Source organism: Callorhinchus milii, unplaced genomic scaffold (assembly GCF_018977255.1).
Source record: "Callorhinchus milii isolate IMCB2004 unplaced genomic scaffold, IMCB_Cmil_1.0 Scaffold24, whole genome shotgun sequence".
NCBI classification, from domain to species: domain Eukaryota; kingdom Metazoa; phylum Chordata; class Chondrichthyes; order Chimaeriformes; family Callorhinchidae; genus Callorhinchus; species Callorhinchus milii.
In genome coordinates this window covers 5,915,591-5,942,850 of record NW_024704765.1, presented here as the reverse complement: position 1 = coordinate 5,942,850, position 27,260 = coordinate 5,915,591, and the positions used below count along the sequence as shown (strand labels likewise).

Sequence of the window (27,260 nt, the reverse complement as noted above, 5' to 3'; positions counted from 1 at the left end):
CAACAGTACGCACAGCGAAGGCGTCTGTCCTCACCAATGGGCCTTTGCCGATGGGATTTGAGTTGCGTTAAATTGCAGCTGCTGTTGCCAGTACTTCTCATGGAATGGCAGATGGAATTGCCACAATAAACTCTCAGGTCAGCGACTGCATTCAATCCCATAGAGACCAAAACATGTTTATACAAAACCTGGTCCACGTCTAGCCCTTAGTCTGTGCCCTTTTGCAAAGTACCGTAAAGCGCTTTCCAAGGGCATGGAGGTTGCAGCAGTAATTGTGTGTGCGAGGGGGAGGGAGGGAGAGAGGGAGGGGTTGGGGGGTGATTTGGAACCTGTTTAAGTCAGGCTTGGAGTGAGCAGTGTTGAGTTGTAAAGGTGTATCGGCCAAGGTCTCAGTGGCAATCTGTGCCCGCAATGAGCGGAATGAGGAGACAACAAGACAGACTCGGAGCAGAGGACAGCAATTTGTTGCAAGACAATGTGTGGAGACCCGGGATCAAAACTCGGCGGAGGATGAACGGTATGAGAGTTTAATGTTCCACGCTCTCTGAATATCCTTCCAGTTTTTGCCTATCGGGTTCCCGTTTGCATCACTTTTTAGACTTTGATTGAGGAAGGTACTAAAGTACATTCAAAGGGATTCAGAGAGAGAATATTTCTTTCTCGTCCTATTTGTAGCATTTCCCAAGTAAAAAATAAGTCCCTCATTTCATGGCTGTTTATTGGATGTTGCTGTGCGCAAATTGGCAGCTGCGTTTCGTCTACAAACACACGGTCACTGCACTTCACGGTAACTCCTTGGTACGTCCTCTCGATGTGAGAGGTGCTATATCAAATGTAAGGACTATTATTAAAGCAGTAATTCATTTTCACTCTGCCGTCTAAGACAGTCATTGGCCTTGCTGATCGACTGCAAATGCGATGCTTCATTCGGGTGACTGACTAACCAGACACCGTTTGGAGTAGCTGGTGAAACAAGTGCAGAACACGTGGAGATCCATCTGATCTTCTTTATGATCTTAGTGACCTGCTTTTGTGACCGAGAGCTTCCGAGGGTGAGGGGGCAGTTTCCCTGCTGTGGTCAAAAGCTTGGCTTAGTTGATAGCACATTTGCCTCTGGGTCAGAAGGTTATTGGTTCAAGCCCCACAGTAGGACTTTAGCTCCCAGATCCAGAGCAGTGCTAGGGGGGGGAAGTCTCCCCTCCTCTGTATTGGCCAGTGGATGCTGCTACCGAGTGCAGGAAGACAGTGAACTGTCAGTGGATTGTCCTTTGGTGTTCCATGCTCTCCACCTCTGTTTTGCAGGATGTTTGGCTTTTGTCAAGCGGCAGCTCTCCCGTGTCGGAGACGACTGGTATTTTCTCTTCATTTTTGGCATATTGATGGCTCTCATCAGCTTCGGCATGGATTTCACTGTGTCCAAACTGCTCAAAGGTGAGAAAAGGCTGAGACATTATTGTGCCTTTAGAGAGGAAGGCATTCAGCCTCTGGGTGGGTGGGTGGGTGGGTGAGCTTTATCTCTGCTAATTTGCTCTGACCCCATATCGAGCTTCTGCACTTCCAATTTGCAAAGAACAATTTTCGCCCACAAAATACACAGTCAATTTGATTTACAGTGTATCCTGCAAAGCACTTTGAGATGACTCAAAAGACATGATAAGGCGCTGTATCAGGTTGCAAGGATTATTAGTGTTACTACTATTATAACAATGGATTTGATCATCTAAAAATAAGATCTCGCCTTATCTCCGCCGATATCTCAACTGTGCTCAAATTGGCTTTTGCTTACAAATTACACAGACACTACACTTTACAGCAGATCCTATGAAGCTCGTTCATGGGTCCTCCTCACATGAGAGGTGCCATATCAAATGTAAGGATTACTATGCTCTGGATGTACGTTTCTAATATTTGCTATTTCTCTGCAGCTCATCGACATCTATACGAGAAGTTAGATGGCAGCAGCGTTCTGCAGTATCTGTGCTGGACCATCTACCCCATTGCACTCACCACATTCTCCACTGGCTTCTCTCAGAGCATCTCATCACAGTCAGGGGGTAAGGCTCATACAGCTGCTGATTTGTACAACAAACAATATTCACCTGACCACCTGCACTGCCAACACATCCCAAAACACAGCTGTCCGCTCTTGGCTTCTACCTGAGCTTTACCTAGATCTCCATTCTCCCCACTGAGTCCAAAGGTTGTGGGTTCAAGCCTCAGTTTAGCTCACAGTCTAGGCTGACACTCAAGTCCACTGAGAAAACACCACAGTGTTGGAGGCTCTATTCTTAGGATGAGAAATCAATCCGGGATCTCGTCTGCCTGTTCTTCGGGTGGAGATTAAAGATCCTATTGGAAAAGAGAAGGGGTCTTTCCCCTTTTTTGCTGACCAACAATCCTCCAGGTTAATTGATCATTGACCTCATAGCTGTGACCTTTCTTTGAGCAAAATGGCTGCCCTGTCATCTTTGAGATGTTTTATTGTATATGATGGTGTGAAACTTATTTCTTTGACTTAAACTTATTGAGTTGCCTCCGCGTACAAATGGCTCATCCAGATGGCCCTGTCTTTCTCCTCCAGGCTCAGGCATTCCCGAGTTAAAGACCATCTTGACTGGAGTGCTTCTGGAGGAGTACTTGATGATCAAAAACTTTAGCGCCAAAGTGGTCGGCATGACATGTACCTTGGCAGCAGGGAGCACACTCTTTTTGGGCAAAGTGGTAAGTCAAAGTATACTGAGGAGTGTTGTGGTGGATTGCTATTGTACTTGGGTTGTGATGATAATAATATTCCTTGCATTTGATATATAGCACCTTATTACATCGTCGAGACGTCTCCAAGCGCTTCACAGCACATTCTGTAAAGTGGAGTGACTGTACTGTGTGGGCAAAACACGGCAGCCAGTTTGCACACAACAGTGTCCTACAAACAAGACGTGGAGTGAGCCACCAATTTTATTTGGGGGATTGTTGGCCAGGACACTGGGGGGTGGCGGAGAGAGAATCTCCCTTGTCTTTTCGAATCATGCCAGGGGATCTTTAACATCCATATGAACAGGCAGACGGGACCACAGTTTAACGTCCCATCCGATAGATGGATAATTATCACATGGATCACAAATGCAGCAAAAGTCCCCATGACTCAACCCAACAGCTGGGCCTAGATATAAAGAAGTATTGTTGTCATGTTTTATTAATAGGATCAGGGAGTAGGGCTGCTGTCATTTGCTGTTGTTTAATGAAGGGCGTGGGGAGAAGAGAGATCAGCCTCTAGGAGGCACTCTGATCTGCCAATATATTGAACACTTTGACTGGTCGCTTTTTGCAGCGATGTGTTAATTAGCTGCAATTTTCACCCCACTGTTTCTTGGCCGCTCTGCAGGGTCCCTTTGTTCACGTCTCCAGTATAATTGCCACCTACCTGGGAAGAATCCGAACTACAGTGACCGGCGACTATGAGGTAAGGGAGACGTGGTCAGATCAGGGGGTTGAAGGAGGGAATTTTTTTTTCACAGCCGTAAAAATAATTTTTCGAGATAAAGATGACAATTACTTGTTGCGATTCCGCCGCCTGCTGGAATCCGAGTGACGCTCACTCTCCCCACGGCACCAATCTGACCTCAGCCCTTGTTCCTTTTCTGCAGAACAAGAACAAACAGTATGAGATGCTTGTGGCAGCCGCCGCCGTGGGAGTTGCGAGTTGTTTTGGTGCCCCCATCAGTGGTAAGCATCTGCTCGAACAACCTCACCTCAACTCCATGGGAGTTGCGAGTTGTTTTGGTGCCCCCATCAGTGGTAAGCATCTGCTCGAACAACCTCACCTCAACTCCATGGGAGTTACGAGTTGTTTTGGTGCCCCCATCAGTGGTAAGCATCTGCTCGAACAATCTCACCTCAACTCCTCCCCACTCTTGTCCCAATGGAGAAAGATCATGGTCACGTGGGGACTTTGAACTCACGGTCTCGGGCTGACCTTCCATTGCAGCGCTGAGAGAGTGCTGCACCTCTGGAAGGTGCCGGCCTTCGCATGAGACCTTAAACCGAGGTCCCATCTGCCTGTTCAGGTGGATGTTGAGGATCCCGCGGTGCAATTCGAAAAGAGAAGAGAGCTTCTCTCTCCTGGCGTCTTGGGCAACAAACAGCTGAAAAAAATTGGTCACTCACTTTACGGCTGTTTGTGGGACATTGCTGTGCACAAATACACAGTCACACCACTTTACAATATACCCAGTGAAGTGCTTTCAGATGTCCTCCTGAAATGAAAAGCGCCGTATCAGATGTAAAGATTCTTACTATTGTGATTATCTGCCCCACCATGGGTGAGGGTGGAAGCTTTCAGCTATTCTGCCCCCACTCTCCGCAATTCCATCACCCCCATCCCTCCAACTCGTGCCTCCTTCCTCCCCACTTTCAAAGCCTGCCTTAAGTCTTACTTTTCTGACTGGGCCTTCATCCTCCCCCCCCCCATCCAGTTGGGGGGGCCCTGCAGCTCTTTAAACTGATTTGAGTTGTTCTCCCGAAGAGACAGGCACGATGTACACATATATATATGGTACTGTGATTTCTCTCAGGTGTCCTGTTCAGTGTGGAGGTGATGTCCTCTCATTTTGCAATCCGCAACTACTGGCGAGGATTCTTTGCTGCCACTTGTGGGGCCTTTATGTTTCGACTTCTTGCTGTGTTCAACAGTGAGCAAGGTAAGCGCGAGATAACGTCCTAATGAAACTTCTCCACCACGTGATAAGGCTCTATATAAAATGCGAGGATTATTCTTATTATTATTAAATTGAACTGAGAGGCCCAATTTTTCATTCTCTCTTCTCCCCAGAAACCATCACCGCTCTTTTCAAGACGAAGTTCAGAGTTGATTTTCCCTTTGATTTGCCGGAAACTATGATCTTTATTGCCCTTGGGTGAGGTGCCTGCGAGATTCTTACTTTATATATTTTTCGTGTACAGCATGGAAATCGCTTTAAACGACTGGGATCCTCTGCTGCTGACACAGCCGGGGTGTGGTGAAGTGTCAGCGAAGCTGTCACACAGAGCGATGATGTGGTCTATATAGATGCCCTTGTTCATTCGGACCGAGCCTTTCACTTTTGACTCGTTCCAAAGTGAAAGGCATTATGTAAATGTAAATGATAATATATCTGTGATACAGAGCTTGTTAATATCTCACATGGGGCATTTTATTGTATGGGTCAGAAAGTGAATCAACGTTCTTCTCCTGCTGGTGATTTTAGGATCCTCTGTGGGACTCTGAGCTGCTTCTACCTGTCCTGTCAGCGCTGGGTGCTGGGATACACCAAGAGGAACCTGGTCATAGTGAAGCTCATGGCCACAAAGTAAGTTAAAGTACAATCCTGATACTTGTGGAGTCCCATAGCGTAGTGGTTAGAGGAATTGCCTCGCAAACGAGAGGACCTGGGTTTGATTCCCAGGCGGGGCGAAACCTTAGGCAAGTTTTATTATTACAGTATTATTATTGATGTAGAACAGAAATTGCTGATGAATACACAGCCACAAGGCAGACTGTGAATAGGTTGCTATTTCCAGTGGAGCCAAATTGCAGACCACATTTGTTGTGTTAATTGCGACCTCTGGTGTGTTCATATCAGATTGCAAAATCTGTGCCAAAATTCCTGGTCAAAGGATCACAACTTCCAAGTTGGCAAAGTCACATAGAACATTACACCACAGAAACAAACCATGTGACCCAACTAGTCAGTGCCTGTGCTTAGACTCCACACTGACCCCCAGCCCACACTGACCCTAACCCTTCTAACCCTCTCTTCTCTTTTCTCCCTCATGTTTGCATCAAGTTTATTCTTAAACACATTGATGCTTTTTGCTTCAACCACCAATTCCAACAGTGAGTTCCACCTTCTCACCATTTTCTGCATAGAGACATTTCTCCTGCAAACACCCATAAAGCCAATGACCAATTTTATTCGGGGTTTGTTGATCTGGACACTAGGAAAATTCCTTCCCTTTTTAACTTAAAATATTTAACGGCCACCTGAACAGGCAGATGTGATGTTGGATTAACATCTCACCTGAACGAAAGCATCACCTCCAACAATGCGACACTGTGGTAGAGCATCAGCCTAGTCTATGAGTTCAAAATCCTGACGGGGGTGTGGTGGGGGGAGGTTGGCTTGAACTAGCAATGTTTTGACTCCAAGGCGAGAGTGCTACCAACTGAGCCAGGCTGACATTCAACGGTTGACGACTTATTTTCTCTCAGTAGGAAGGCAGTGTACTCTGGGCTTGTGGCTTTACTCATGGCCTCCATCACCTTCCCCTCTAGTCTGGGGCAGTTTATGCCGTCCCGGGTGAGTACTCGAGAATGTGGGAGCGATTTGTGACTTTGAGGCTTGTGACGGCATCGCTTGCAGGTTGCGTATAGAATAGAGCAGGTCAGGGTCTAAAGCTCAAGACAGCCAATAACTAACAACAGGAAACAACTCTAGACTGGTTATGGGTGTGTACCCCCACCCCCAACTTCACCTCACTCTCCCCAACATGGTTACAATGACTGAAGCTCGGGGGCAAACTCTCGACTGTTTGGGATGACCTTGGGATGTCCTCCCGACGTGAGAGGTGCCATACAAAACCTCCTGCATTTATATTTAATGCCCTTCGCATGAGTGGTGTCTCGGAGATCTTTAATGTTCCAATTAATATCATGTTGGATTGTCATTGAGCTGAGTAGCATTGGATGATTGCATGGAATACCACTGGAGTCTTCTTACTGAGTCGGAATGACGTCCCATAATTGAATGGGATTGAGTTGGACCTTCCTCTCCCCAGAACTAACTGAACAATTCCAGCCTGACCAGTAAAGTGAGACCTCAATTAAGAAATCTATTTAGAAACACTGCAAACTTGCCCGTAACCAGTACCGTCCCAGGGTTCATGAAAGAGAAATTAAATAGGGAAAAGAAGGGTAACTTTGCTCACCAACGTTAATGTGTGCCTGCACAGCTCACTATGAAGGAACTCCTCTCCTCCCTATTCGACCACCGGCCTTGGAATGTCCTCTCCCAGAACTTGTCACTCAGCAACCGGACAGAAGTGGATCCTGACAATCTCTGGATCGAATGGTGTCACCCAACCTTCACCATATTTGGCACGCTGTTGTTCTTCCTGGTCATGAAGGTAAGCCCTGACCATTGACTCGTAACCGTAGCGTAGAGGTTAAAGCACTCGCCTCGCAAGCAAGAAGACCCGGTTCGATTCCCGAGTCGGGCAAAACTTTAGGCAAATTTCCTTTCTCCACATGCACGCCTCTATCTATCTGGCAGTAAGTAGGAACTTGGTCAAGGACACACATACACCAGTAATAGGAAAGGATTTGGACAGGATTGACTCTATATTGATCTCTCTGTTTATTCCCCAGTTTTGGATGATGATTCTTGTGACAACAATGCCAATGCCGGCTGGCTACTTCATGCCCGTGCTTATTTACGGTGAGTCCTGGAAACGAGTCCGTGCCTGTAATTTAGTTGTGAATCAAGCCCACATGTACTCAGTGAGGGTCTGTAAATCTCCAATGACTTTGATTTGAGTGACGTGAATGTCTGCCTCAGGCAATACTGCAGGAGCATTCTGGACTCTCACCATTTTCCACGTTGTTGCAAACATAAATAAATAGCCTGGTTACACATGCCAACAACTTACATTTATATAGGCTCCTGTGGTGGGTAATACAACACAATTTATGTATGTCAGTAGGACGTGCTAAAGCACATTCACAGTGCTGGATGGGCACCTGAACCAGGGTGGGAGGTGGGGAGGGGACAGATGACCGAAAGCTTGGTCAAAGAGGTACGTTCTGAAAAATGCTTTGAAAGAGGCGAGGGACTCCGGGCTGGAGTTCCAGAGAGTGGGGGCAGAATGGCTGAAGGTCCATCCACCGATGATGGGGCAAATAGGGCGGGGACATGAAATAGGTCGGTTTCACTGAGCAAAGGGTTGGTAGTGCTGCAACGAGCAGGATGTTTGGATTCGGGTTTGATTCCCTACCGACTGTCTGCCATGTATTTTGTACTGTGTAGGTGCTGCTATCGGTCGGTTAGTAGGAGAGGTCGTGGCCTACATATTCCCCAATGGCATCAGGTCAGAAGGAGTTTTGAACCCTATAATCCCTGGAGGATATGCTCTTGCAGGCAAGTCTATGCTGATAATGCAAAGCACAAAACAATTTCCCCACCTTGGAATCACAGTCCAGGTTGACATTCCAATACAGTGCTGGGGGAGAAGTTATAAAGGAATACCTCTCACAGGGCTTAAAGGCTGCAACCGAGGGTGAGATGAGACATGTAGCCTTCAGTACAGGTTCCAGGCCCGTGAAACGTATTTCTTTATGCAACAAAACAATACATTGACAAGTTTACATTTATTCGATGCTTTGAACATCAGCAGGACATCTCAGTGGTGGCTGGGCACCCGAGCTAGCGAGTGACAAATTTTATTTGGGGGGATTGTTGACCAGGACACCGGGAGAGAGAAGCTCCCTTCTCTTGTTGAATAGCGCCGCGGGATCATTAACATCCACCTGAACAGGCAGACGGGACCTCGGTTTAACGTCTCATCCAAAGGACGGCATCTCTGACAATTACCGCCCCCCACAGCACTACATTGAAACGTCAGCTTAGATGATGTGATCTCAAGTCCCGGAGTGGGATATAACATATTATGAAGAGACTGTTTCTGTTTGGCAGGTGCGGCGGCGTTTTCTGGTGCGGTCACTCACACACTGTCCACGGCGCTCCTGGTATTCGAGCTGACTGGACAGATGGCCCACTTCTTGCCCGTCCTGCTGGCCGTGCTCGTGGCGAACGCCATTGCCCAGAAATTCCAGCCCTCCTTCTACGACGGGACCATTATTGTGAAGAAGCTGCCATATCTGCCCAAGATTCGGAGCAGCAACACTGGGTACGTACCTCACCACCTCCCCTCCCTTCCCCGTCTATTCCATGTTTTCCCGTCAATGGCTCAAGTATCAGATGACGACTGAGGGGTTTGATACTAAAGAAGAATTTAGGAGGAACTACAGGGTGTTTACAAAGTCCCGTTACACCCCATGTTGTTTTCCTACATTGCCCTCACCAACAACTGAAACATGTGCTCTGGTCAACTCTGTGTGTGTGCATGTGTGCATGCGTGTGTTGGAGGAGAGGGGGCCCATTCTCACAACTTACATTCCTTGTTAGCCACCCTCCGGGGGGGGGGGGGGGGAGAGGTAAGTGGAGTCTTTGAAGCTGAGATGGCTCCAGGGTAATGTACTTGCCAACAGAACGTTGGAAACGTGAGCACAGAAGCTTCTCCGAAACTGCAGGTTGAGGTTGTCTATTGTCGGGAAATTACATTGATTTGTGGTTTAGCTCTTACAGTGTGACCGTGGAAGAGTTCATGAACACCAGCCTCGTGTGTTTGGCCAAGGTTTCCAGCTACACTGATATCCTGCAGGTGATAAACTCCAGCTCGCACTCTTTATATCCCGTTGTGGAAAGCACAGGTAATTTTATTTACAATTTTAGAGAACTTCCTTTCAGTAAAAGCCCATTCTCCAAACTGCTAGCGACACATAATCAATTATAATAAAAACTAGTTAACATTTGATATAACAACAACAACAACTTGCTTTTGTAGAGTACCCCTCAAGCAGAGTAACGTCTCGAAGGACAAGACGTGATCTTAAAATGGGTGTTGGCAGGGGGAATAAGCAGGTCAGCGAGATTGGGAGGTGCCAGATATAAATATAAATATGGATATAAAGATCTAGTGCCTTTCACACCAAAGCTTCTGTTTCTAAAATGCTCCTCACAGACTCGATGATGCTCATCGGATCAGTTCAAAGGAAGGAACTGATCAAATTCCTTCAGAGTCAAGGCCGTGAGAGGCACAAAGAGGAGGAAAAGAAGCCGGTAAGTTTCTGTGCACAACAGATAACAGGCTGCACTGTGATACACAGTAACAACAACAACAACTTGCATTTATATAAATACTCGATTCCCTGTCTATAGTTCTGTCTGCATCCGGCCTCAAAAGCTCCACTCATTTAATTACTGTGCACAATTGGCTGCCACGTTTTGCTCACAAAATAAACAGTCGCTACACTTTGCACGTGCATCCTGTGAAGCGCTTTGAGATGTCTCGAAGAGGTGAAGAGGTGTTGTATCAAATACCAGGATTATTATTATTAATATTACGAATAAGGAGCGACCGTTTGCTGAGATGAAACATTTATTCTGTTTGATGCAGGAGAAAGTGGATGAGAATCTTTGGGGAAAGTGCCACATTGACCCAGTGACTTTCCAGCTGTCTCCAAGCACTTTGTTACACCAGGTAGACCATCGAGATCACTGCTAAAACACCAGCCCCACAGTCCTACCCGTTACATAAAGTGCTCTCGGAGCGCTTACCAGTGGGCGAGGCCTAATGGCGAGCCAGGTGGTGGTGGGGGGGTGGTGTGGGGCGCGGAAGGAGGGAGGGAGGAGGTTACCATATGCAAGGTCCTGCTGCTGTCTTGGTGTGTCTGAAAGTTCAGTACTGTTCTGGTAACATCTCAACCTCACAGTTGCCACCACCGACCTTTCATTTCTGACCCTCTTCAGACTCACAAACTCTTTGATCTTCTGGGCCTTCAGCACATGTTTGTCACCTCGGCCGGGAAGGTGGTTGGCTTCGTAACCAGGAATGAGGTGAGAGATAAATACAAGATAATAAGACAAAGAATTCAGAACCCGAGCGGTGGGAGTAGAGAGTATGTTACGTGAAGAGTATCAGAAAGGTAGCTATCAGCCTGGCTCCACTCTCACCTCTGAGTCAGAAGGTTGTGGGACTTTAAACTCACAGTCTAGGCTGACACTCCAATGTAGTGTTGGAGGTCAACTTCCTTTTTGCCTTGTGTTTCTGGTGAGACGTTAAACTGAGGTCCTGTCTGCCTGTTCAGGTGGACTTTAAAGATCCTGTGGGCACAATTCACAAAAAGAAGGGAGTTTCCCTCTCCTGGTGTCCTGATCCCCCAAAAGTTCCCCAAAATAGAGTTGATCACCCACTTCTTTGGCATTTTGTGGGACGCTGCCTTGAGACGTCTCGACCGCATGCTAAGGCATTATATCAAGTGCAAGGAATATTATTATTATTATTAGCAAATAACTCAATTCTCTTGTGTTCCCCGTCAGCTGAAGAAAGTGATTGAAGACCTGGCCAATGGTCGGATCCCAGTCAAGCTGTAAACGTTATCGAAGAGGAGAGTAATGATCGTCGTCCCATTCCCATTGAAACTTCCATTTACCAACGATACCTCACTTCACCTGTTGTTGTGTGCAGAAGCTGGCCGTCACAATAAACTTTGTGTTCCTTTCCAATCCACCCACGTGCATTAAACACACTCCCACGATGACACCAACCATGCTTCTGAAACACTAGTTTCTTCTCTAAATTGTTTGTTTTAACGATCACACTTTTGTCATAAGTCCTAATGAGAGAAGGAAGCAATTTGCACCAACGCCATAACGTCTTGAAACCCCACTGCCAATTGTCAAGTGTAGTCAATGTGCATTTGTAGGTAAACCTGACACCAGGTTTACAATAACATCTTGTATTAATTTAGTGCCCTTCACACGGGATAATGTTTCAGATTGTCACACACACAAGTTCCCACTAACACTAATTACACGAATGATCACGTCATCTAGAGGGTTTAACTTTTTCAATATTACGATGGGAATCCTAAAACATACAGGCAGGAGCTCGGTTCAGCATCTCACCTGAAAGGCCGACATCTCTGACAATGCAGCACTGTCCTCCAACTCTCCGCTGCACTCAATGTCAACTGGTGGATCTCAATATCCCTGAACCTCAACCCTTGGACCAAGAAGTAAGCGTGCTATCAACTGAGTCAATCTGACACCTTTTGGGCATTAGAGAGAATTGAACTCCCCGCCTCCCCCAAAGAGACTGGAGCTTAGTTCCGTTATCTAACTGCAAAGGAGTGTCAGCCTAAACTGTGAGCCCAAGGGGGACCTGAACCCACAACCTCTGACTCAGAGGCAAGAGTGCTAATGAACAATTGGTCAGGATATATTAAGATTGGATGCTGATCTGCGAAGGCATCTTCCTCAGGTTTATTGTATGAATATTTTATCTTATTCATATTTTAAGAATAACTGTATATTTTTCAACTTGCTGCCATTTTTAAGGTCTTCCGGGTCAGGCTGTGCTGATTAAGATGTGATCCAGTTCACAGACCTTCAAGAGGGAAAAAAAAATTCAAGAAATCTGCTTCGAAAATTATTACGAAAAAAATCCCATCACAAGTTTCAATAATATTTAATCTTGTAACTGACTGAATTCTGAATACAGGTCACGACACGGATTGAAGAAGGGAGACAATCGGTGGGTTTCCACGTGTTAATCACAGCCCCTCATTTCCACCCCACCCCGCCCCACCCCAGAAAACAATGATTTACTCTTGAAATGACTAAAACATGTCTCACAGCCCCCTCTCCCAGGTTTCAAGGGAGAGGATTTAACAGCAAGAGCTCATCTGGACAAGACACAGGAGAGACAAGCTGAGCTCCAAGTCAAAGGCTGAAAGTAGCAGAATAAACCGCAGCACACTAAACATTTCCACTGCATTTGGAGCTAGTTACGGTTTTGGGTGGGGGGTCATGGCACGGGTGTCATCTGGGTGAGGGTCCGATTTGGGAACGGGATGGGCTAAAGTGAAGGGGAACTTCACTCCCACCCATCGGAACTTCTCACCCACTGGATTTGTTAATCAGTAAAAAGGAGAGAGCTCTGCCTAACACCGATCCAGTCCGAGGCCTTTGCCTCCGATATGGTTTGGCTTAAGAGACAATACCTTGATCAAAAATATTTTTCACGGTTCAGTTTGCAGGAAAAGCTGAGCCTGAATGAGCACCAACAAAAACACACCAACAAAAACACCACCGACAAAAACACACCAACAAAAACACACCAACAAAAACACACCAACAAAAATACACCAATGAAAACACACCAACAAAAACACACAAACAAAAACACACCAACAAAAACACACCAACAAAAACACACCAACAAAAATACATTCACACAGAGAAACCCAGGACTTAATGAACCACNAAAACCACAAGGACAATTGGAGAATTCTGCTGATGGTGGGATGGATGGGCACTGCAGCCTGAAAGTACACTCTATGTTAAAGAGCAACCTTAAAGACCTTCTTGTCCTGTCTAGTTATAAAACACGTCGTCCTCAATGCCGGACATGCTGTTGTAAGAGTGAGAGCGCTGCTGGTAACTGTCTGTGCTCTGGCCCAGTGTTCTGTTTAATGCCAGGCCACACACGTTGGCATCGGGCAGAGACAAGAAGTTGGGAGGCTCGTGAGTCAGTAAACTTCCTGTGACGGACGCCTCCTGGGATGAATGTAGAGGGGAGAACGCCTTGCCTTGCGAGGGCTCCTCAGCCAGGCTGGCTGGGCACGACAGGCCAGGGGTGGCATGTTCTGCGCTGCTGCCTTCCACGTTCAGACAGTAAAGGCCTTGGGATCCGCTCAGAGGGTGATCTTGGGGAACTATTTCCTCCGTATCTTGAAATAAAAGTAATACCGCCATTAGACTTCGCTTAAACCCACCAACCCGGTCCCTCCCTTCGCTTCCCTCCCGGGGGTGGCAGTTGGGGGGGTGTTATGGTTTAACCAGAGCACCTGGAGCTTCATGTACCTCAGCCCGACCATTGATGGGGGAGCTTTTAGGCAACCTGCGCTTGCTCTCTGCAAATCCATCCCAGAATCCCAGAGAACCTCTGACTCGCCATTTTGTCTTTATCCTGAGGCAAATAATCTTATTTTATTTCGTGTTCATCTCCACAAAGGCCTTTTTTTAAAATTTTTATTTCACTTTCTCGGGGTTTACATGTTTTGGAGGTTGGAAAACAACATCTCTCCCAGAGCTAAACACTAACTGTGAGTGATCGGGCTCGCTGTTTACCCCAGAATGTTGTTGACATACCAAAAGGGTTATCTGTTACACTCGGGCTGGTCCCGTCAACCACCTCTTCCGTATCCAGCGAGGACCAGGCACTCAGTGTGGCCTCAGTGACGGCAAATTGTTCAGCCACACCTGCCCGAGGAAGGAAGAAAAGGAAGGAAGACGGAAGGAAGGAAAAAAGAAGCATTTTTATTGCGTGTTATTCTTCTCGAAACATTGCAAAGCACTTTTACAGCAATTACTGCTAAATGTGGTGACTTTCCCTGCCCCCAGTAGCTGTTTTGCTGCTTGAAGTATTAACGTGATGAATTGGCTGTTCTGTCATCAACAGTGACTTGGAATACTGCAGATGAATTAGACTATCGAGACCGCCATAGACGGTTGACTTGATTCCAGTATTTCATTGGCAGGCACGTTACCTTGGAGGCAACTCAGTCCCAAAGCTAACGCACGTATCTTCTTCTCCCACCGCCTTCCCCCCACCCCCCCCTCTTTGAAATAGCATCATGTATTAACGTCCACCTGTGGATGGGCCAAGTTATCCTTAACAATTCAGTGGGAGTGAGACCCGATCTGCAGTTCAATCAGCCCCTGTACCTCTGGGGCTAATTGACCTCAAGTGCTCTGAGACACTACTCTGCGTGAAGGGCGCCATATATAAATGTAAGTTGTTGTTGATGTACCTGCCGCAAACCGAGCTTCTTTCAGTTCATCTGTGAGGTCTGAGTAATAGTCTTCATCCGTCAGTGACCGGTTCCAGCCTCTCTGCTGGGCACTCCAGCCCTTCCACTCGATCAGATGAGCCACCCGGCCTCGGGCCATGGCTGTAGGCTTTGTGATGTGATCTTTCACTGTTTGAACCAGCCCTGCAACAGAGGAGGTAGAGATGCAGGCAGATAATAATAATAATAATAATCCTTGCTTTTGTTATAGCGCCCTATCATGTCTTCGAGACGTCTCAAAGTGCTTCACAGGAATTACCATAAATTGTGACTGTGTATTTGTCGGTGAACATAACATCCAATTTGGCCACAGAAATGTCCCAGAAACAGCCATGAAACAAATGCTCAGTTTTATTTGCGGGATTGTCAGTCAGGACATCGGGAGAAAGGAACTCCCTTCTCTTTTGCCTCGGGATCCTTTACGTCCACTTGAACAGGCGCAGACGGGAGCTCGGTTTAACGTCTCATCTGAAGGATAGTGTGGCTGACAATGCAATGCATTCCCCACCACGAACACAGGCTCAAACATCACAACCCACAAAACCTGTGTTGAGTCTGGCTCAGTCCCAGCGCTCTCTCTCGCCCCTGAGTTGGAAGGTTGTGGGTTCAAGCCCCACGTCCGGACCTGAACTCACACAGTCTAACCTGACACTACAAATACAGTCACTCCATTTCACAGTAAATCCCGTAAAGCGCTCTGAGATGTCTTTCTGGCCTGACAAGGTGCTATACCAAAGGCACAAGGATTATTATTATTATGACCCGCACACGTAAAAAGGAATATAGATTGGTGAGGCCCTGAGTCCTGCAACGAGCTCAGGCTCCAGCTCATGTCCTGATGCTCTACACATGGCCATTCCTGAAGGTATGAGTTCATAGCAATTATGGAGATAGCGAAGGCTCTCGATGAGGCCTGTAATTGCCTGCTGGCTGACTTCTACTCATTTCTACATATTTGAGGCTGGAGGTTATCCGGCTCTGACAGCTGTTTCAAATTGATTGTCAATTCATTTTACACAAGCCACAGTTGATTATTCCCCAGTCTACAAAATCCCGTGCTCCTGGAGGTGAGCCTCGTCTTAGGTGATCTCATAGGACATAAATTCTCAACGTACGCTCGTGAGTGTCACCCTCAAAGAGACACTGTAGGTCATAGACTTGATTTCAGAACTCTTTATACTCCTCGCCTGCTATCACAATCACATTAAACTCCAGTTGCCTGGCAATATGTACAGTTGTAGGTGGGGGAGGGGGAAGGAGTAGGCGGACAAATGTGTGAGGATAATTATTACACGGACAGAAAGACGTGGTTATATTGTGTCCTGTTCTAAACCACACGTTCGCGACTGAACATCCTCCTCTTTCCTTAACCCACGCCAGTCTCCCCGGAATGGTTTCTCCCTCCAGCCCCTCCCTGGGATCTGGGAGAGCGTGAATTGGGATTCTCACACCTTCTTTGAAGAGAATGGCGTAAAAATAAGTTGAAAAGTTAACCTCGATTTACCGTCTCATCCAAAGGACGGCACCTTCAACAAGGGAGCTCTCTCCCCAGTACTGGGGAGCGCTTCCCCCAGTGTTAGGGAGTGCTCCAAGTCGCCGGCTGGCGTGAATGGCGCTATGCAAATGCAAGTTGTTGTTGTTGTATTGCAGTGGAATGTCAGCAGAGACTATGTGGGTTCAAGGTCCTGTTCGTGCGGCTTGAACTCACAACCTTCGGACCTCCGTCCTGTTTGTACTTCCGATATACACAGCACTTTGGTTTGTAAAATAGTGTTTATTGAGTTAAACGAGTTAACGGCTGGTGGGCTTTTCAGCAACATATCTGCCCGAGAAACCCCAAAATGTTCATCAATGACGTGTATTTACCTACCAACGAGTGAGGATCTTGCCAACGCATTGATGTCATAGCCATTCAGAGTCTGTTTGGAGCCAGAAAAAATTCCACTGCTGCTGCCAAAGCAATTCTGAGCCCGACAGAGAAGATAATTAACAGAGAAACAGTAAATTAATAATATACATCAAACATGTCAAACAGACAGACTACTATAACAGCCTGAACATGGTGGGTCTCTTCCTGATGGGATCTGGGTTTGGGGCAAGCTCCAGAGTCCAGAGCATGGTGAAAGTTTGAAAGAATACACCAATTCTGCTGCATGCAATTGGCTGCCATGTTTCGCCTACAAAATATACCTTCACTCCGCTTTACAGTATATTCTGTGAAGCGCTTTGAGACGTCTAGAAGATGTGATAAGGCGCTGTATAAAATGCAAAGCCGTTAGGAGGAGATCAGAGAAAGGGAAGGGAAAGGATTAGGTAAATCAAGAGGTAGGGATCAAGTGATAATAATAATATATAATAATATTAATAATAATCCTTGCATTTGATATTGCACCTTATCATGTCTTTGGGACGTCTCAAAGTATTTCACAGAATACACTGTAAAGTGAATTGACTGTATATTTTGTGATGCCAAGTTTGAGCTTTAAAAGCCTGTAAATTACATACAGGAGGGAGTGATGTGGGATGTAAGGACTGCACAATGTAGAGGTCTGGGGAGAGTGTGTTAGAGTGAGTATACACGCAACCAATGCACACTCGCTGTTAAATCGCAGAGGCCTGACCACTCCCTGATGTCCCCAGTTCTGTCACGTAACACCCTGGCAAATCCCTACACCTCATTATACAGGATATCAATCATAATAACAAATAATCCTTGCAGTTGATATAGCGCCTTATCACATCTTTGGGACATCTCAAAGCGCTTCACAGAATTGACTGCGTATTGTGTGGGGCGAAACGCGACAGTCAATCGCGCACAGCAGTGTCCCACAAACAGTCGTGGATTGAATGACCACTATTTTTTCCCACTTTAATACATTATGATGACCCCCACAACCACACACACGACCTCCCCGCTTCAATGGGACCCTCAGCCCGCCCGGTGTTCAGAGGGTGGGTTAGTAACAGGCAGCAAAGAGAATGGATGAGACACCGACCTGAATGGGGTCCCAGCAGAAATCGGTCCTGTCTTGCTGGAACGCAAAGCATCAGACAAAATCAGTCACTGTATCTATCAACGGAACTACTGGAGGTTGTTTTTCCCCAGAGAGTGAGAGACCTTCCTTGGTCTAAAGAGTACACAGTGTAGCTTTGCACCAACTCTCAGCAAAGCAGATAATAAAACCAGAAACAAAAGGCAAAGTAATGCAGATGCTGTAAATCTGGTATAAACACAGAGGCCGCTGGGAACACGCAGCAGATCAGGTAGCATCCATGGAGAGAGGAAAACGAGTTAACGTTTCAGGTCAAAGACCTTTCGTCAGAACTCAAAACCAGAACTACTTGTCCCTCCAATTGGCTTGCGTGTTCCTGTCTACCACATGCTCGTGGGTTAATTTCCCCAGGGGTGAGGAGTCTCTGGGGCTTTCTGTCTGTCTGGTTTTGTTTATAATCATTATAATCCTTACGTTTGATACAGCGTCTCTCACGTGGGGAGGACGTCTCGAAGCAATTCACAGGATTTCCTGGAAACTGCAGTGTTTTTGTATTTTGTAGCCGAACAAAGCAACCAAACTGTGCACAGCAATGTCCCACAAACACCCACAACATGAAGGATCATTTGTTGGCCAGGACACCGGGAGAAACTCCCTTCTTTTTCTGAATAGTGCCACGGTATCTTTAACATCCACCTGAACAGGTAGTTGAGACCTCGGTTTAAGCCCTCATGTCTCATTCGAAGGCCGACACCTCCACAAATGCAATGCTCCCCCCAGCACTGCATTGGAGTGTCAGCGGAGACTATATGGGTTCCAAGTCCTGACGTGGGGCTTGAACCCACAGGCTTCTGACTCAAGAGGCAAGAGCCTGATCAACTGAGCCAGGCTAACGACATTGAAGAAACATTTTCAGGAGCATTTCACCTCCTTGTTTCTACAATGTTCTCAGAAATAAGAGCAAACGTCTCAGTAAATTATTCTGTGAACAAGCTAAGCTTCACAGGAGCTCCCGAGCGGAGTCCTGTCATGTCGTGGCCACTTGCTACCTTGCAGATTTTATGGTCTTCAAAGGCCGCTGGAGATTCTTTCTCTTCCTCGCTCGATGCAAGATTCTTACACTGAGCAGTGCTTCTCGTCTCTGGGAGGTTCTCAGCAATATTTGTCAGAGGTTCTGGGGAAGATAAAATAATATTGCTTCAAAGACTTGCACATTGTTCTAACCCTTGTATTTGATATGGTCGGAACATCTCACAGTGCTTTGCAGTCATTATTGTTACGTGCAGTCTATGTACGCAAAGAATCTCCCGCCAACAACTAGGAGGTGAATGAATGGGTTTAACATAACATAACATGTAGGAGCAGGAGTAGGCCATTCGGCCCTTCGAGCCTCTGCCCCGCCATTCAATCATGGCTGATCTTCTAATCTAACTCCAGCTAATAACCTGACGCTGCCTTATCCCCGTATCCCTTCATCCCTTTTGCAATAAGAAATCTATCTATCTGGGTAGATTGTTGGCCAGGACACTGGGAGAAACTCCTTTCAGTTTTTCATCAGTGCCACAAGATCTTTAACATCCGGGGAGTGAGCAGTGCACATTTCTGCCGGTAAACTGTTCCCTGTTCGATATGAAGCCGTCTGTAATAAGCTCTGTGATATCAATCTGAGCCAATTGAATGTCTGGTACCTCCTGTAATGAAATCAGGCAAAAGTTCAGGGCGGAGACCTGGCATAGCTAATCTGATCACAGTCAGGAACCTCAGCATCTCCTAATGCGATCTGTGGTTGTAAAAGCACAAGGAAGGTCATTGCATCGTGTCCATTCAGGACATGGGTTTACAACCAAAGGAGCATGTTTCAATGGTAACCGGAGACTGTAATAAATCATGGCTGTGTGTTTTGACTCTCAGCTGGCTGTAAATGTTTATGAGACGTTCTGTGAGCCTAGTCTCCTCCTGAAATGTCCCCACAAATGTATCCCGAGCCCCAGACAACAAACCCCTCTTGCGCAGTTCACTTCTGGTTTGTCTGTGGATCTTTGCCAACATAGGGTATAAAGCACTGATGTTGGTAACTCACTGGTTAGACACTGCTGGGAATGCCTCTCCTCAAAGGTTTTGGGCTAGATTGGCCACTTTAATAATAATAACTAGCGTTGGATCCAGCATCTTATCACATCTGAAAGCGCTTCACAGAATATGCTGTGAAGTGGAGTGACTGTGTATTCTGTAGGCAAAACGAGGCAGCCAATTGCGCACAGCAGCGTCCCACAAACAGTGATGGATTGAGTGACCAAATGATTATATTTTGGAGGGATTATTACCCATGGAAAGCGATCCGCCAATCGACTAACAACGGGTTCTGTGCGGAGCAAGGAAACCTCTCTGGAGCCAGGACACACGCCATCAGGCATTGTATCAAATGCAAGGATGATTATATTATGAATCTGCTCTGACCGCTTCCTCTCTTACACTCCTGTGTCCTTTTCCATCCTCACTCTCTTCATTGCGTTTCCTCCCATCCCTCCCATCCCACTTTCTCCTCTTGCTGAAGGGTAAACCGAGCTGCAGTTTTATTCCCGTTGATTGCTTCCCATTGGGATGCACGACCTGTTCCTTCATGATCCCAAGGTGTATATATATATATGTGTGTGTGTGTGGGTGTGTGTCAGGGAGGGCCAGTGACCGCACTGCCTTCATTCTCAGTCACCACATCCCATCGAGTCCAATTTTCACCGTCAGTAATAACGTGGCAGATATAACGGTAGCCGGAGCCCCTGCAACTGCGGGACGGATGGAAGTGACGGGGAGCGAGGGCAACGGGGCCAGATGATGGAACAGGCCATCTCGGAAATAAATGCAGCCCTAGAATATTCCCGACAAAACCTCCGATGAACGTGACACCGGGACTGGCTTTCCTTGTGTTTGTGCTCAAGTCTACCTGCTGCTGGGCAAAGAGGCAGATACAGGGAGGGAGGGAGGGGTGGGGGGGAAGAGTCCTGGCTTTGTGGTACACACACACACTGGAGCAAGTAACCATGTCAACAGCAAACCACACTGATTGCATTCAGACATTGCTGGCAATTCCGAGGCAGCCATTAACACATTAAACATTAACGCAGCGAGAGGGAGGGGGAGGGAGAGAGGGAGGCAGGGGGAGGGAGGGAGGGAGAGGGATGGGGAGTGAGGGAGGGATGGGGAGGGAGGGAGAGAGGGAGGGAAGGATGGGGAGGCAGAGGGAGGGATGGAGAGGGAGGGAGTTAGGGAGGCAGGGATGGGGAGGGAGGGATGGGGAGGGAGGGATGGGGAGGGGGAGAGAGAGGGATGGGGAGGGGGAGGGAGGGAGTGAGGGAGGGGGAGAGAGAGAGGGATGGGGAGGGATGGAGAGGAGGGAGGGAGGGAGACGGGGAGAGGGAGGGAGGGAGGGAGGGATGGAGAGGAGGGATAGAGAGAGGGATGGGGAGGGAGAGAGAGGGATGGGGAGGGAGAGAGAGATGGAGAGGGAGAGAGAGAGATGGAGAGGGAGAGGGAGAGAGAGGGATGGAGAGGGAGAGAGAGGGATGGAGAGGGAGGGGGGGATTGGGAGAGAGAGGGAGGGATGGAGAGGGAGAGAGAGGGATGGAGAGGGAGAGAGGGATGGAGAGGGAGAGAGAGGGATGGAGAGGGAGAGGGAGGGAGGGATGGAGAGGGAGAGAGGGATGGGGATGGAGAGAGAGGGAGGGATGGGGAGGGAGAGGGAGGGATGGAGAGGGAGAGGGAGGGATGGGGCGGGAGAGAGAGGGAGGGATGGGGAGGGAGAGAGAGAGGGATGGGGAGGGAGAGAGAGAGGGATGGGGAGGGAGAGAGAGGGATGGAGGTGATGGAGAGGGAGAGAGGGAGGGAGGGATGGAGAGGGAGAGAGAGGGATGGAGAGGGAGAGAGGGATGGAGAGGGAGAGAGGGAGGGAGGGATGGGGAGGGAGAGAGGGATGGAGAGGGATGGAGAGGGAGAGAGAGGGATGGAGAGGGAGAGGGAGGGATGGAGAGGGAGAGAGAGAGGGAGGGATGGGGAGGAAGAGAGAGGGAGGGATGGGGAGAGGGAGGGAGGGATGGAGAGGGAGAGAGAGGGATGGAGAGGGAGAGAGGGAGAGAGAGGGATGGAGAGGGAGAGAGGGAGGGAGGGATGGGGAGAGAGAGGGATGGAGAGGGAGAGAGGGAGAGAGAGGGATGGAGAGGGAGAGAGGGAGGGAGGGAGGGATGGGGAGGGAGGGAACCTGTCGGATTGATCTCCAGGTCTCACCTGTGGAGCAGCAGCCCCCCATAGCGAGCGGGAGGGGGGAGAGGGGTCTCTTCTCGGGGGTCCACTCTGTACCACAGAGCCGCTCACACCGCAGCCCCGGGACCGGGGGACCGACAGTCACATTCTGATCGGAAGCCTTTGTGCGGCCACTGACGTCTGTTGTAAATCAGTGTCCGCGACCACAGGAGACAGACAGACACTGACACACAGACACACAGACACACAGACAGACAGACAGACAGATAGACAGACACACACACACACACACAGACAGACAGACAGACACTGACACACAGACAGACACTGACACACAGACAGACACTGACACACAGACAGACACTGACACACAGACAGACAGACAGACACTGACACACAGACACACACACACACACACACAGACAGACAGACACTGACACACAGACACACACACACACACACACAGACAGACAGACACACACACACGCACACACAGACACTGACACACAGACAGACACTGACACACAGACAGACACACGCACACACACACAGACAGACAGACAGACACACACACAGACAGACACTGACACACAGACAGACAGACACTGACACACAGACAGACACTGACACACAGACAGACAGACACTGACACACACACACACACACAGACAGACACACAGACAGACACAGACAGACAGACAGACACTGACACACAGACACACACACACACACAGACAGACAGACACTGACGCACAGACAGACAGACACTGACACACAGACACACACACACACACACAGACAGACAGACACTGACACACAGACACACACACAGACAGACAGACACTGACACACAGACAGACACACAGACACACACAGAGACAGACAGACACTGACACACAGACACTGACACACAGACACACACACAGACAGACACCCACACACAGACAGACACACACAGACAGACACACAGACAGACACCCACACACAGACAGACAGACAAACAGACACACAGACAGACACATACACACACACAGACAGAACCTACACACAGACAGACAGACAGACATACACACAGACAGACACACTCCACACGCCTAATAATAATAATAATAAATTGGCCATTTTCAATCTACGAGTGTCTGTGGGACATTGCTGTGCGCAATTGGCTGCCGCGTTCGCCCACAAATATACAGTCAATTCACTTTACAGTGTGTTCTGTGAAGCGCTTTGGGACGTCCTCCCGACGTGAAGAGCGCTATATCAAATGCAAAGATTATTATTATTATTATTATTACATAAATGCAAGTTCTTGTCGCTATTGTTGGTCAGGACACCGGAAAAAACGGGTTTAATACTGCACTCGAAGGACAGCGACACTGACAATGAGGCACCGGATTTACGACTCCGCATCAAATGCAATGATCGGTTGTTATCTTGAACCGAGGATCACGCGGAATGTTGGAAAATTCTTAAATCCAGCCTTTTATTTTGCAGCTGTTTTTCTTTTTATAATAACAATAATAATCCTTGCATTTGATAGAGCGCCTGATCACCTCATCGAGACGTCTCAAAGCGCTTCACGGAACAGACTGTAAAGTGAACTGACTGTATATTTTGTGGACGAAACGCGGCAGCCAATCGCGCACAGCAGCGTCCCCACAAACAGCCATGGATCGATTAACCCCTAACAACCGAGCTCCTGCTTACTGCAAGGTAAACGGCGGAGTGCGGAGTAAGTAAACTTGCCAAAGGTTTCCCCTGCCCGGGAATCGAACCCGGGCCCTCTCGCTCGCCAGGCGAGGGCTCCAAACACTGAGCTACAGGACTCCGCCCTTGCCTCGAGGACTGAAGCCGACTCGCAGGAACTCTGCTCCATCCTGATCTAATGGCGGAGCGGAGTCATCGACGGGAATCTAAAAGGAATTTGCCGGTCAATCGCTCCCGCCGTCGCAGAGCCAGCCCGGGTGAGAACCTACCCAACCACCACCTGAAGGAACGGCTTCGCTGGTGAGGAGGGATATTGCTCTGGATCCTGCAGTCGCTCAATCGCTCGTTGTACAACATCACTCTCCAGAGGAACTGCCAGGTTATTGCACTCTGATCTGCGTCTCCAACACCGTCCAACACCCAACTCTGCAGCTAATTGAGGTCTGATATTTCACCCGGTCTCGGCGTCTTATCTCAAAGTCTCGCTCGCAAAATACACAAGTCACTCCACTTTACAGTACATCCTGTGAAGCGCTTTGGGACGTTTCAGTGGCATGATAAGGAGCTACATAGAGCGGATGCAAGGATTATTGTTATTAACAAAAGGATGCGGGTTCAAGCCCCATGATGAGATGTGAGCTCATAATCTCGGCTGGCATTCCGGTGCATTGCTGTCCATTATAAATAGTTGACTGGTTAAACATCGTAAAGAGGTTAAATTGACCACCAGCATTCAATAAATTAACACATTGCAAGTTCGGAGAATTAGGTCTTTCACAACTTCATGGCGACCCATTATCCTATTGATTAAAAGTCCTCGGGTTTCATACTTCTCAAAGCGCTTTGCAGGATTCACGGTAAAGTGTAATGACTGTGCGTTTTGAGGGCGAAATAGGTTTTGCTCTTGGATGAAACCCTTTCGACAAAGTCATTCTGACAAACAGCCTTCGTGACTGTTACTTAGTGGGACGAACGCAGGGAGTGAATCTCCCAATACTGCGACCAATACCTCATTTTGCACCCCATTGTTACTCGCTTGGTTTCTTCCTCTCTTCTTAGAAAATGGCGCTTTTCCTGTTGGAGCCTCCAATCCTTCGGTATACCCCTGAATTCTGAAAGTTTCGAAAGATCATAGACTAATTCCCCGACAATTTCCTCTCCGGCTTCTTTTTGTACCCTCGGGTGTCGAACATTAATCTATCCATTACAATGTTTTTGTGTACACTAATCCCTTTAATCTTCTCCCCTTCACTAATCCAGTCTTTCCTGTCCCTCTGGTATTGTCACATCCTCCCTCTCCAATGTGAAGACCAAAGCAAAACATCTATTCAACATTTCTGCCATGATTTGATCCTGGTTTATTGTTCTACCCAAATCTGTTCTCCTTGTGACATAAAAACACCTCCAGGGCTTCAGACAATGGGTTACTTTGAAGTCTAGGCAAATGCTGCGTCTGATCCGTGCCAACAAACTTCCCATGCACTGTCATGAGGCCACTGGCCACTGGTCTGACACACAAGGAAACCCATCACCGAGGTTTAAGGGTGTCCAAACCGGACACCACTTACATGTGGTATGTCTCCTGTCTCTCTCACCCCTCCCCTTACAGGACATCCTCCTGACGTAAAAGGCAATATGTAAATGAAATTTGTTGCTGCTATTGGAGTGTCGGCCTAGACAGTGAGCTCAATGTCCCGACACGAGGGCTTGAAACCCCCACAAGCTTCTGACACCGAGGCGAGAGAGCTGCCCGAGTGAGCCGAGCCGAGATCCACTTAACAGAACGACAGCTTGTTGTAGGTCGTTTTTGACACTTTCTTTGAGTCGATGCTTAACCTCCACTTGTCCACTTGGAATGATTGAGTGGAGGGTGGCAGGTGCAGTGTGTACAGCATTCCTCAACAGGGCCCTTGAGCAAAACATTGGCTGGGATTGAATTCTAGTCCTTGAAAATAGTTAGTGCCGTGAGGGGGGGAGATCCAACATTCTTAAACGCATAACCCCTGAGGATAACGTTCCTCAACAGGACAAAAACATCAGGTTAAAACATGCTCCGAACAACCATTATCGGAAGCCCCCCCACCCCCCAACCCTCATTGCCCCTACCCCGTGGGCTTCTAGACCATGGTTTCTCTCACCGGGTTTATCCCACCATGTTTTTTGGGGGTCGACGAGGATCCCAGACATCGGTGAAGTTGCAAAGTCGCTGCTTCTGCAGCCTGGCAATAAATGTCTTCCCTTCACTCAGTGAACACTTGGCTTTCTTCATGTCCCCACCCCACCTCCCCCCGCCTTCGTAGTGGAGTCCCTCCGACTGCCTCCCTCTCTCCCCGCTGCCAAAGCCCACCTCCTTGTTAAAGTGGCCGACTTCCTGTGGAAGCCAACCTCTTTTTTAATAAAAGCAACCGAGACTAAGACTAGAAGGAACTTGAGGCTTCGGGATCCTGTGGCAGGAAACCCGGCTGTTCCCAGACAGCTGCACCTCTCACGCTGTGGTTGACAGCAAAGCCTCGGCTGAAAGGCAAACCTGATTCAGTTTGTTTACCCTGATCAACACGGTAAACAGTGAATCAGACAGTGAATCCGCTTCCCCCCACAGGGAGAAATGATCTTCAAACGCTGCCACCTGTTACACAATCATTTTCCTGTCATCGTTGTTGATTTGTTAATCATTTTTATACAAGCGACACCCAACCCAGATAATCTTTCATTTGTTGCTGAGAACGTCAGGTGACAATAATTATCAGTTAAACATCAGATACTGCGCCCTTAATATTTGTAATTAATTTTGCACAATGCTCTTTAATTATATAGTTTTACCCCAGATACAATCTCGGGGTGGGTGTGATAACATGGTTTTATTAATGTCCAATTTGTAATCAGTCTCTTTGAACTCCAGGAACACATTGTTACAGAGGCTGGACACGAGCCAAACAACAGTGAAACGATCTTTGTCGTTGCCAAATGTATTTTTGTGGATGGCAAAATTCGCACGAACACTGATAATTGTTATATATCAACAACAACTTGTATTTACGTGACAATCCTCGCATTTGATACAGAGTCTTCTCACATCGTCGAGACGTCTCAAAGCGCTTTGCAGGATTTTGCTGTGGAGACCAGCGACTGAAATGATTTAATTAAAACGAAAGCACTTGAACTCTGTCTCCGGCTTCGCAAAGGCGACGGGTCTGCACTTTGGAGAAAGAACACGGGAGTGTTGGGGAAGGAAAATCAGGAAAGAAAATAAAAATATGTTGTTTCACATTTCCTCTTACCTTTGGCATCGTCCATGTTTATCAGTTGACTCTGGGAGAAGGAAGAGATAGAAGTGAATCATTTATCACATCAAACCTTCCTGAATAGAGAAGGGAATTTCTCCCCGTTTCCTGGTCGACAATCTCACCAGATAAAATTGCTTGCTCACTTCATAGCTGTTTATGGGATGTTGCTGTGTCAAATAAGCAATCATAATAATATTAATCCATGTATTTGATAATAATAATAATAATAATCCTTGCATTTGATATAGCGCCTTATCATGTCGTTGAGACGTCTCAAGGGGCTTCACAGGATAT

The 27,260-nt window shown here is 47.6% G+C and overlaps 2 protein-coding genes across 4 annotated transcripts; one reads left to right on the top strand and one right to left on the bottom strand.

Moving 5' to 3' along the window:
• Positions 1-308: 308 nt before the first annotated feature.
• clcnk (chloride channel K) lies at positions 309-11,380 on the top strand. The gene is made up of 19 exons (XM_007906967.2): positions 309-517; positions 1,303-1,431; positions 1,926-2,054; positions 2,582-2,721; positions 3,383-3,460; positions 3,645-3,723; positions 4,572-4,697; positions 4,829-4,913; positions 5,244-5,345; positions 6,248-6,335; positions 6,988-7,161; positions 7,403-7,472; positions 8,061-8,171; positions 8,727-8,940; positions 9,390-9,523; positions 9,835-9,932; positions 10,270-10,353; positions 10,623-10,709; positions 11,193-11,380. The coding sequence occupies exons 1-19, from the start codon at positions 412-414 to the stop codon at positions 11,244-11,246; spliced, it is 2,088 nt and encodes a 695-aa protein (XP_007905158.1). The 5' UTR covers positions 309-411; the 3' UTR covers positions 11,247-11,380.
• A 1,690-nt stretch (positions 11,381-13,070) lies between these two features.
• Positions 13,071-25,977, bottom strand: fam131c (family with sequence similarity 131 member C). Of its 3 annotated transcripts, none has more exons than XM_042343688.1 (7): positions 25,821-25,977; positions 18,771-18,895; positions 17,725-17,760; positions 16,599-16,692; positions 14,690-14,872; positions 14,028-14,138; positions 13,071-13,606 (listed from the first exon to the last, which is right to left on the bottom strand). In XM_042343688.1, the coding sequence occupies exons 1-7, from the start codon at positions 25,867-25,869 to the stop codon at positions 13,251-13,253; spliced, it is 954 nt and encodes a 317-aa protein (XP_042199622.1). In that variant the 5' UTR covers positions 25,870-25,977; the 3' UTR covers positions 13,071-13,250. The 3 variants fall into 3 exon arrangements, with proteins under 3 accessions (XP_042199622.1, XP_042199623.1, XP_042199624.1); XM_042343689.1 differs by lacking the exon at positions 25,821-25,977 and adding an exon at positions 22,000-22,215; XM_042343690.1 differs by lacking the exon at positions 17,725-17,760.
• Between the last annotated feature and the right edge of the window lie 1,283 nt (positions 25,978-27,260).

Excerpts from the sequence above, each read along its gene's own strand:
- clcnk (XM_007906967.2), top strand. The coding sequence starts at position 412 with ATGAGCGGAATGAGGAGACAACAAGACAGACTCGGAGCAGAGGACAGC. Across the intron at positions 8,172-8,726 it reads TGGAGGATATGCTCTTGCAG|GTGCGGCGGCGTTTTCTGGT; the intron begins GCAAGTCTATGC and ends TCTGTTTGGCAG. Across the intron at positions 10,354-10,622 it reads CAAGCACTTTGTTACACCAG|ACTCACAAACTCTTTGATCT; the intron begins GTAGACCATCGA and ends GACCCTCTTCAG.
- fam131c (XM_042343688.1), bottom strand. The coding sequence starts at position 25,869 with ATGTCTGGGATCCTCGTCGACCCCCAAAAAACATGGTGGGATAAACCC. Across the intron at positions 14,873-16,598 it reads GGCAAGATCCTCACTCGTTG|GGCTGGTTCAAACAGTGAAA; the intron begins GTAGGTAAATAC and ends CCTCTGTTGCAG. Across the intron at positions 13,607-14,027 it reads TGTAACAGATAACCCTTTTG|ATACGGAGGAAATAGTTCCC; the intron begins GTATGTCAACAA and ends TTTTATTTCAAG.